The following is an 11,096-nucleotide window of genomic DNA, read 5'->3' as shown; positions in this document are numbered from 1 at the left end:
CTGAGTAGCTGGGATTACAGGCACGCACCACCATGCCCAGCTAATTTTTTGTATTTTTAGTAGAGACGGGGTTTCACCATGTTGACCAGGATGGTCTCGATCTCTTGACCTTGTGATCCACCCCCCTTGGCCTCCCAAAGTGCTGGGATTACAGGCTTGAGCCACCGCGCCCGGCCTACACTACTATTCTTCTTAAAATTTTTCTATTACCAAATTGCTTTATGCACTTGGCCAAATTACTTTTAACCAAATTGTTTTCAGCCAAACCTTATGTGCACATGCTAGGCAGTGAGATGATAAGAGACAAGAGATGTAGTCTCTCTTCTTGAGGTGTTCTCATATTTCTGGGCACATAAATACAGTATTGAATGAAAACTTACTTACAGGATGCTCGAGGGTCACAAAGGAGGAACATCTAAGTTAACCTGGGATTGGGATGGTCCAAGGAGTCTTCTCAAAAAATGTACTTGAAATGACCAGTCAGAGGGCAGGAGCTGTGTTTTATCTGGCTTTATATTTACAGCTTTGTAGAGAATCTATACTAAATAATTATTGGATGAAACAATCATTGAAATCTGAAACAATTTTCTAGTAATTTGTTAGATGAATAAATAAAATCAAGTTGAAGATGCATGGGAGCAGCTTTAAATTGTTGTATCTTGGGATTTAAGCTGGATGAAAAAAATAAGTCAAAAGAAGCATTTATGTGCAGAGAAATGGAAGCGTACATATCTCTTTTTAAAAAATCAAATATTTCTAGTGGAAAATATGGAAAAGAGAAAATTTGAATCCTGGGAGATTGAGATTGGAGAGAAGCAGAAGAGACTTAGACTTCTGAGTTCTTTCAGATAATGACAAATTCAAGAGTGGTTCTTTGAGGTTAGAGATGGCTGAAGTGGGGCAAAAATAATAGTTATTAATAATATTAATGATAAGTTATGAGGTTAGAATGTTGAGGATAAGTTATATAGAGGACATTGAAGCTGCCAAAGATATGTTAACTCTTAGATATGTTAGTTGGTCTTAAAAGGTAAAAAGACAGTCAAAATCTTATATTTCTATGATTTGCACCAGATTTAAAAGATGGAATACTGAGCTCAAAGACTCAGAAATGGTTTATTTTGATTAGATGCTTCCCAAATGGCATTAATATTTAAAAAGAAATAAAAAGAAAAGGGAAAAAATGCCAACAAAACTTAGATTTTCAAGACACAAGACTATTGCAGCTAAAACTGTACAAAAAAGAAAAAAAAATTCTACACTTCAGTTGGAAAGGTGAATTGTGTGCACAGGTGGCAAGATGAATTGTGTGTGCAGGTGACCTGGCCCAGCTAGTGGTCTCAGTGTGAATGTTTATGCTAAATATGTCTTTAGAAATAAAAGCTTCTAGCCTTCTTCTTAAATATACTAGATTAAAATGATCTGGAATTAATTCATCTAAACATTAAAATAATTGGCTTTTCTACTTGAAACACAATTTTGCTCAGGAGATCTTCCAATGCTGAAGCAAGAAAGTGGCCTCAGGGCTCTCTAACGGTAGAAATCTTGGATAAAAATGTGTGTTCATGTGTGTGTGTGTGCGTGTGTGTGTCTGTGTGTGTGTGTGTCTGTGTGTGTGTGTGTGTGTGGTCAGAATGTGGAATTCAAGCCACTGCATGTGCAATGGGGAAGAAAGGAAGTGAGTTGGACTGAGAATGCACCTATTCCCCTCTAGTATTAAAACGTGGAAAAATGCTGGTGAAAGTTCAAGGTTCAAGATTATTGCAAAGGTGGGAGGGTTGTTTACAGGGTAATTATTTTCCTTTTAAAAGGTAAAAGGTAATTATTGACCCTAAAGCCCATGAAAATAATGTTAAAGGAGAGTGTTCGGCAAATCTTCAAAGGTATGCATTTAGTGTGTTGTTCTTTTCCTTGCTACTATCAACTAATTTTATGGGATTAAATCACATATTTAAATAACAGCGCAGTGCAGAGCCATATTGGAGTCTGAAGCAAAGGAGAATATTTGTATTATTTAACATTTTGATCTTTATTTTCTTCATTACATATTTTACATTTTGATTTTCATAAATATTGTGTTTAAATAGTATTTCTTTTAATTAGTGGGTTTTAGTGCCTCCTTAACGTTTGCACCTGAGACCAGTGCCTCACTCACCTCACCCTAGTCCTCAGCAGATCAAGAAGGCTTTCAGGGTTCCCTGACCTCCATCCCAAAGACCATTAGGCAGAAAGGCCTAGAAATGGAACCACATGGAGTTTCAGGTTAGGGAGGCTTCATTGCTGAAATGATAGTACTCAATGGATGAACAAAATGAAGCCATGTTATTGCTGGCCCCAAACAGATAGTTAAACAAACATGCTAAAAGGACCTGAAAATCACTGGGATATGGGCTATTGCTACATGTCCAATATATTGAAAAATAGGTTATTGATTTTGGTCACACCCAGTCCAAACATATCTAAATATGGTAGAATCACGAAATTAAAGTGAATTATACTCCATATGTGGTGGTTTTGTTTATATGATGGAACTTAGGCTGTTTTGAAAATACAGACCTAGAACATGTTTTACCTATACTTTTGGGATAAAGTTTTTTTGAAAACCATCTTGATTATTCTTGAAATTAATTTGGATATATTTTCTGATGTTTAAAGTTTGTTTTTAAAATGTCAGCTGGATTAATCTCTATATAAAGTTCCTTGTAATAAACTATGATCTGTTACTGAAGCTGTTTACAAGCTAATTATTTTCCTTTTAAAAGGTAAAAGGTATTGACCCTAAAGCCCATGAAAATAATGTTAAAGGAGAGAGTTAGGCATTTAAAGGTATGCATTTAATGTGTTGTTCCTTTCCTTGCTACTATCAACTAATTTTATGGGATTCTATTTGATAGGGAGTGTCTCTGTGCATGTGTCCTTTTTATATAGGAGGGTTGGGGTTTTCTCTTTCTGATAATTGGCACTCAACTGATAATGAACTTGCATACTTTGAGCCAGCCCCAGGGAGCTTGAGCACAAGAGAAAAAAAAGATAGTGAAGATTTAATACTTAAATCTTAATATTTTGTTCATCACTAAAATTTGACACATTGCCTAGTATGAAGATACATGATGCAGTTGGTCAGACTTCTGAAAAAATGATGAGAATTGGAATAGTAGCCTCTTTAACTGTGGGAGCTTGAAAACAAAATTCCTGAACCCTTGATTGTCAATTTCCTCATCTGCAAAATTAGGATAATAATACTTCCTTAATATAAATAATTTAGAAAAATTGATCAACATGTTCCAAATTGGCCACTTACCAGGGAAGGAAGTTTTTCAAGGGACTTTGTCTATAAATCTCTTGTCTTTCACATTTCATCTATTCCACTTACCCTACATAATTAACTTACAATGAGGAAGTATAATCCTTCATCTTCTTTTTGCCATTATTTTATATAGATATATATATATCTATATAAAATTCAAGAAAATAAATACAAGATTATTTTGATGTGCAGACTGTACCTCCCTCAGCTACAGCTGCATAAATGCTGTCATGCATTCACATCTGTAGTAACAAAACTTTCTCAATTTAGAACAATTCTGAAGGGCATCCCAGTTTCTTAGCTCCCTATTCAAATACCTATTGTCTTTGTTGCAACTGCATTGTAGTTCAACTTCTGACTCTGCCCAGTCATGCTTCCTTCATTTCCTCACAGACTGTTCCTGAGAATTCTTCATCTTCATGTCAAACAGACCGAAACTCTGTCCCAAAAAAAAAAAAAAAAACATGGACACAGGGAATAGAACAACACACATGGGGCCCTGTTAGGAGGTAGAGGGTAAGGAGGTAGAACATTAAGAAAAATAGCTAATGCATGCTGTGCTTAATACCTAGGTAATGGGTTGATAGGTGCAACAAACCACCATGGCACGTGTTTGCCTATGTAACAAACCTGCACATCCTGCACATGTACCCCAAAACTTAAAAGGCTGAGCATGGTGGCTTACGCCTGTAATCCTAGCACTGGGAGGCCAAGGCAGGGGAATCGCTTGAACCTGGGAGGTGGAGGTTGAAGTGAGCCAAGATTGCACCATTGCACTTCAGCCTGGGCAACAGGAGCGAAACTCAGTCTCAAATAAATAAATAAATACATAAAAATTTTAAAAAGAATGTTTAAAAGGAATATATGAAACACTAGACACCCAGATGTGGCAACTCACACCTGTAATCCCCAGCACTTTGGGAGGCTGAGGTGGGTGGATCACTTGAGGTCAGAAGTTCGAGACCAGCCTGGCCAACATGGTGAAACCCACTCTCTACTAAAAATACAAAAATTAGCCAGGTGTGATGGTGGGTGACTGTAATCCCAGCTACTCGGGAGGCTGAGGCAGGAGAATTACTTGAACCTGGGCGGTGGAGATTGCGGTGAGCCAGGATCATGCTACTGCACTCCAGCCTGGGTGACAGAGTGCAGCTGCATCTCAAAAAAAAAAAAAAAAAAAAGAAAACAAAAAAACACTAGACACTTATATCATATCAGAAAAAAAAAGAAATCTCAAATCAATAATCCAAACTTCTGCTTCAAGACACTGGCAAAAGAAGAGCAAAATAAATACAAAATAAAGAGAAGCAAACAAATGAGAAGTGAAATCAATGAGATTGAAAACAAAAGCAATAGAGAAAATAAATAAAACCCAAAGCTAATTTTAAGTGTCCAATAAGAATGATAAACCTACAATGAGACAAAAAAAAAAAAAAGATGGCAAATTATCAAAATCAAGAATGGAAGAGAAGATATTACTACAGACCCCACAAACATTAAAAGGATAAGAAGGGAATACTACAAAGAACTCTGCAAACATAAGTTCAACAACTTGGAAGAAATGCATAAAATCCTTTAAAATTGCAAACTACCAATATGCATCCAAGATGAAAGAGATTATCTGAAGAGTCCTATAACAATTCAAAATATTGAATTTGCAGTTTAAAAACCTCCTGAAATAGAAGTCTCCAAATGCATTTTACTAAACATTTAAAGAAATGACACCAGTTCTACATAATCTGTTCCAGAAAACAGAAAAGGAAGAAATACTTATTAACCCATTTTATGAGACCAGGATTAATATGAAGCTTCGTACAAAACTGAGAACATAAGTAGACTAAAGAGCTTTCATCTTTATCCTAAAAACAGTAAGAAGCAAATTTAGGATTACTAGAATCAAAGTCTAGATAAAACTCCTGACTGAAAATGAAGCAGTAATCCAAATTTAGGATTACTAGAGTCAAAGTCTAGATAAAACTCCTGACTGAAATGAAGCTCCCAGGCCTGCTGCAGCCTCTGGGCTCTGTTTCCTTGGGAATTCTGGCCAGGTGTAAATCTCAGGCCCTCTCAGCACTTCTATCCTGGCAAGAAGACCTTCCTGGGCAGCACTGACCACCTCCACACTGTGCGGTGGGCACAGCCGCCCAGCACTGACGCTGCTGCTCTTCCCCTCCGCCTAGCCTTCTCCATCATCCAGTGCTCTGTCTCCCTCCTCTTTCCCCTCCTCCCCCATCTGAGGGGCCTCCTCTACCCCTGCCCTGCTTAGGAACAAAAATAGCGGATTGTCCCCTCAGTCTTATGCACAACAGCTCCCTCCTTATGTTATTCCTTTTTCTGGCTTGTCTGTCTGGTTTTTTTTTGTTTTTTAAGACAGTCTTGCTCTGTTGCCCAGGCTGTAGTGCAGGCCAGTGGCATGATCTTGGCTCACTGCAACCTCTGCCTCCCAGGTTCAAGCGATTCTCCTGCATCAGCCTCCTGAGTAGCTGGGACTACAGGCACCTGCCATAATGCCTGGCTAATTTTTGTATTTTTGTTGAGACAGGGTTTCGCCATGTTGCCCAGGCTGGTCTTGAACTCCTGACCTCAGGTGATTCACATGCCTCGGCCTTCCAAAGTGCTAGGATTACAGGCATGAGCCACCATGCCCGGCCCTCTGGCTTGTCTTTCAAAGAAAAACCTCCATCACAGCTTACCAGCTGCAAGGGAGAAATGAAGGGGGAAAAAATACTAACTTCTTCAACTCTTGCACTAATTACCAAAGAAACCCACAAAAAACAGAATTTATTGTTTTGGTTTATCTTAATCTTTTGTTTTTAGAAATCCAAGCATTCTAAATCCCAGATGTCTGACTTTAAAGAGTCTGTACCAGCAGAAGTTACATTCAACATTTTGTGTGTGTGCACACAGCTTTTATCAAATTATTTTAGTCTGCAATTCCCTCACCACACTGAATGGAGGAGTATTATGTTCTTCCATGAAGTTAGAATTTAGAGCAACATCTTGCTAAATAGAAGTTACATCAATGTAAACTGTCAAGTGCCAAGTATTTATTGGTATATTTTAAAAGAGAAAGACAAACTTGCATGTTCTGCACATGTACCCCAGAACTTAAAGTATAATAAAAAAGAGAGAAAGAAATACAAAACAATTAACATTAAAGACTTTAATTAATGAATGGTTTATAGTTAAGTTCAGATATTTTCCAACTTCTATACCTTCTTCATATTGGAGACTGCCTATATATACCTACTGTAAATGAATGGTCATAATCCTGACTTTAAATCATTGTAAAATTATGAATTTACATTTACATTATTAAATAAAAATTGCATTATGCCAATATAGTGTTCATTTGAATTTCAATTATTTGAAAATAGTTAACCCATGAATTTCCTATTTATGAGTTTTCTGCATTGCCTCCTCAAGGATAATATTCTGCCTAATCATCAGGAGATTCCTTATAAACGGGAAGAACAAAACTCAGGACTGCTTTTTCTATTCTCCAAGTCTTTAGAGTTGGTTGGTTGTAGCTGATGCACGCTAAATGTGAGGCTTGGGCTCTCCTGGTCTGCACACTGGGGTCCCATTGTCACCTGCACCTCCAAGATTACCAAGGTCGGGCTCATCCTCCCTCCCTCCCTCCCTCCCTTTCTTCTCTCTCTCTCTCTCTCTCTCTTTCTCTCTCTCTCTCTCTCTCTCTGTCACACACACAGAGACACACACGTGCGCGCGCGCTCCATGAAGACACTGTCCCTCCACTAACGCACGACTTGCTCCTCACAGCACAACTTGGATCAAAGTCTCAGACCCCTAAAGGTCTATCGCATGGGGTTGCCATTCTTTGTACTTTGTCCTCACGGCATGGGACCAGGAATCCTCGGCTTTCCAAGCAAGACTGGTCTAGGTCGGATTGGCTGTGATAGAACGAGGGGCAGGGGTTATACCGAATCACAAAGCTAGGATTTTCATCTCTCTCTCTTACTCTCCGCCTTCGAATCCTGGCAACAGGAGTGCTTTGTTTTTCTTAGAGGAACCCGGCCTGGGGTTGCTATGGAGACAGGACGCGGCAACTTACAGAGCAACCAGGACCCAGAAATCGCTTAAGAGACCGCGGCAAAGTAACTGAACTGAGTTGCCTTCTTCTATGTTTTCACTACTTTTTCATCCAGAACACTGCTTCTCGAACTCCTTCCATGGAAAAGTCAACATCCCCGAAGCAAGAAAAAGAAAACCAAGAACTAGGGGAAGCAAGCCGGTCCTGGGAAGTAAAGACAGCAGCTTCTCCCCAATATTCTGAGCCTGCGTCGTTTGAGCCCTTGGAGGCTAAGCAGGGGCTAGAAACTGGACGCCAGTCCAGAAGCAGCCGTTCTTGGAGTCCCCAGTCTGGAGCCAGGACGTCTCTGGGTGGTCCCGCTGGACCAGAAACATCACCTGCTCCTCTCTCTCCGCAGGAGTCCTCTTCCACTCCTTCTCCCCTGGCTCCGGCCATACAAGACCTCGCGGCACCACTTCAGTCAGACAGGACCAGTAGTGTGATTCCTGAAGCTGGGACACCTTATCCTGATCCTTTGGAACAATCATCTGATAAAAGAGAATCAACTCCTCATCACACAAGCCAATTAGAGGGAAACACCTTTCAACAGTCTCAGCAACCCAAACCCCACCTGTGTGGACCAAGGGCCGTGAGCTATAACAACGCCAACCAGAAAGAGCTGAGATTTGACGTTTTTCAGGAGGAAGACTCAAACAGTGACTATGATTTACACCAGCCTGCAACCGGTGGCTCTGAAGTGGCCCCCAGCATGCTTGAGACCACCATTCAGAATGCTAAGGCTTACCTGCTGAAGACTAGTAGCAAGTCGGGCTTAAATCTGTAAGTCTTAGACCAAAGAGAAAAATTTGTCAAAGCAAGAGGGTGTGTGAGTATCTCTGTGTGAGAGTGTGTTTCTTTGGGTGAATCAAAATATATTTGAAAAGAGTGTAGTAGTAAAAGAGAGTTAATGACATAACTCTTTGGATCACATGACTCAAGTCATTAATGGAGATTTTTATATCTTCTTTTTCTTAACCTTTTTTTTCTTTTCTTTTTCTTCTAGCTTCTTTAAAGACCCTAGGCACACAAAAAGTAAAACTTAGGAATTGTGGAGTCTCAGGCTTGAAAGAGACCATGAAGACCATAAAGTCCCAGCATCTCTCCAGAATGCTTGTGAAAAATAATTGTCTACCAGCGAAAGCAATCACATGTCTCTAATCTGTAGATTCTAGCGCTTGCATGGCTTTTGAGTTCCCAACCCAGCCAGTGATAGGGTGACCACCATCTCAGTTAGGCTGAGCACTGAAAGTTCTTTATGCTAAGAAACCCCTTAGTCCTCGCAAACTGGGAAAACTGGTCACTACACAAGCCACCTGGAACACATGCCATTTTATCCAAGTCTCTTAAAATGTGATGACCATTAGTCTATGTATGTTCTGCCCATCCCATTATAGCTTTAATTTTAGAACTTGTGACAAGTATAGATTTCTATAGATTTTTGCTTCCAGAGTTAATCATAGGGTCAATAGAATTTTAGGGCTAGAAGGGATTTTGGAAATAATCTAATACAACTCATTTGTTTTTTTAAATGAGGAGACCAAGTCATGGAGAACCTAATTTGCTCAAGATTCTAGTGGCTCACAACACTTACCAACTCTTTTTTTTTTTTTTTTTTTGAGACAGAGTTTCGCTGTTGTTGCCCAGACTGGAGTGCAATGGCACGATCTCGGCTCACCGCAACCTCCGCCTCCTGGGTTCAAGCAATTCTCCTGCCTTAGCCTCCCGAGTATCTGGGACTACAGGCACGCACCATCGTGCCCAGCTAATTTTTGTATTTTTAGTAGAGAGGAGGTTTCACTTTGTTGACCAGGATGGTCTCAATCTCTTGACCTCGTGATCCACCCGCCTCGGCCTCCCAAAGTGCTAGGATTACAGGCTCGAGCCACCGCGCCCGGCCTCACTTACTAACTCTTACCTCTCCCTCCATCACTAAGATCCAGCCCCATGGCTGTTCCCTCTGCCCAGAAGGCTTCTTTTCTAAGTCTTTGCCTGGCTGGCTCCTCATTCTTCAGAACTCAACTTCCACAGAACACTACTAAAAAGCTTATTCTTTTCCTTCATAGCATTTAATGTCATTTATAAGTTTGTATACAGAGAGATAGATAGACTCGTATTTTAATATCTGACTCTCTCACTAGATTGCAGGCCCATAGAGAGCAGGGACTCTGAATTTTGTATACCACTATATATTTAGTGCCTACCACAATACTAGCAACTATTGATTAAGAATAAATTAATGCTTTTTCTATTCTCTCAATCTACAACAATCAACATGGAAAACTTATTTTTGTTGTTGTTGGTGGTGATTTTGTCTTTGTTTTGAGATGGAGTCTGCTCTGTCACCCAGGCTGGAGTGTAGTGGCACCATCTCGGCTCACTGCAGCCTCTGCCTCCCAGGTTCAAGGGATTCTCCTGTCTCAGCCTCCCAAGTAACTGGGATTACAAGGTGTGAGCCACCACACCCAGCCTCCACACAGAAGACTTCCGTGATAAAATGTTTGGGGTTCTGTTTTCCCATCCACAAGGAAGCTATCACTTCTGCAGTGAGCACCAACTAGGTGTTCTCCAATTCAATTCCAACATATCAACCTTGAGATAGCATTAGATCACACAAGTTGAGGGCTCAATCACACAAGACTGCCCCACACTTCCAATGCCAATCATAAGCACCAGGCTGATTAACCTGTACTTCTGACTGACCAGCTATAAGTTAGGGATCCCACAGCTCCCTCCTTGGGTTTAATTTGCTGGAGTGGCTCACAGAACTCAGGGAAACACTAGCATTTACTGGTTTATTATAAAGAATATTACAAAGGATACATATGAAGAGGCACACAGAGCAGGATATTGGGGAAGGAGAGCAAAGCTTCCATGTCCTCTCTTGGAAGGCCACCCTCCAGCAACCTCCATATGTTCAGCTATCCAGATGTTCCCCAAAACCTGTTTTCTTGGGCTTTTTATGGAGATGTTATTGGATAGGCATGATTGATGACTGTGTAGAAATGTGACTTACAGGGGTATAATCTAACAGACTGAGTGGGGAAACCCAGCAAGGCCCATCCAGATTTTCTTGGCATCTTGTGGAGCATTCTTTCCTCCTTGATATGGGGCAGGACCTCTTTGGAAATCGGGGTCTTATGACCTTCAGTCGGACAAAGTATCTCAGAGAATTTCATCATGGCAAGGCAAGGAGAAAGATTAGAGTATATTTTTAGTTTCTAAGGCCTATGTTTGGGAGAAATGAAAAGAGGTACGGGACTTAGGAGTCAGAAACTGTGGATGAAAACCAGTGTATGTAAATCGTAATTCCCAAGTTCTCACCATAATCTATTGGGGTGCTTCCTGATTAATCAGTAAATATTAATTAAATGCCTACTGAATATACAATGTGGCAAATATTTGCAGTTACTACAAGGCTTTAAGATATGTGAAATATAATTTTAAAATCTAATGAATAAAAAAAATGATGTGAGAAATCTCATGAAACCTGAGATCAGTTTGAAATATTATTAGTCAATATTTTAAACTACAATTTTCCTAAGTTTCAAGAATGTAATTTGCTACCCAGTAGTAGACTCTACTTGAATTTCTCATATAAACTTGTGTTAAATAAGAAGCATGAATTTACAAACTGTTAAAATTGCAAAGGAACGCATTCCAAATACTTGTGAGTTCACTAACAATTTAAAACTGAAT

The 11,096-nt window shown here is 39.8% G+C and overlaps 1 protein-coding gene across 1 annotated transcript in view; it reads left to right on the top strand.

The window, feature by feature from the left end:
* The first annotated feature begins 7,010 nt into the window (after positions 1-7,010).
* The window catches only part of RSPH4A (radial spoke head component 4A), a 17,934-nt gene continuing 13,848 nt past the window's right edge, over positions 7,011-11,096 (top strand). Inside the window, exon 1 of the mRNA XM_017497364.2 lies at positions 7,011-8,180. Within this exon, the coding sequence (XP_017352853.1) occupies positions 7,501-8,180 (680 nt within the window). The 5' untranslated portion in view covers positions 7,011-7,500. The remainder of the gene's footprint in view (positions 8,181-11,096) is intronic.

Source organism: Cebus imitator, unplaced genomic scaffold (genome assembly GCF_001604975.1).
Source record: "Cebus imitator isolate Cc_AM_T3 unplaced genomic scaffold, Cebus_imitator-1.0 Scaffold11, whole genome shotgun sequence".
Classification (NCBI taxonomy): domain Eukaryota; kingdom Metazoa; phylum Chordata; class Mammalia; order Primates; family Cebidae; genus Cebus; species Cebus imitator.
The sequence above is the reverse complement of the archived record's forward strand: the minus strand, read 5'-3'. Positions and strand labels throughout refer to the sequence as shown.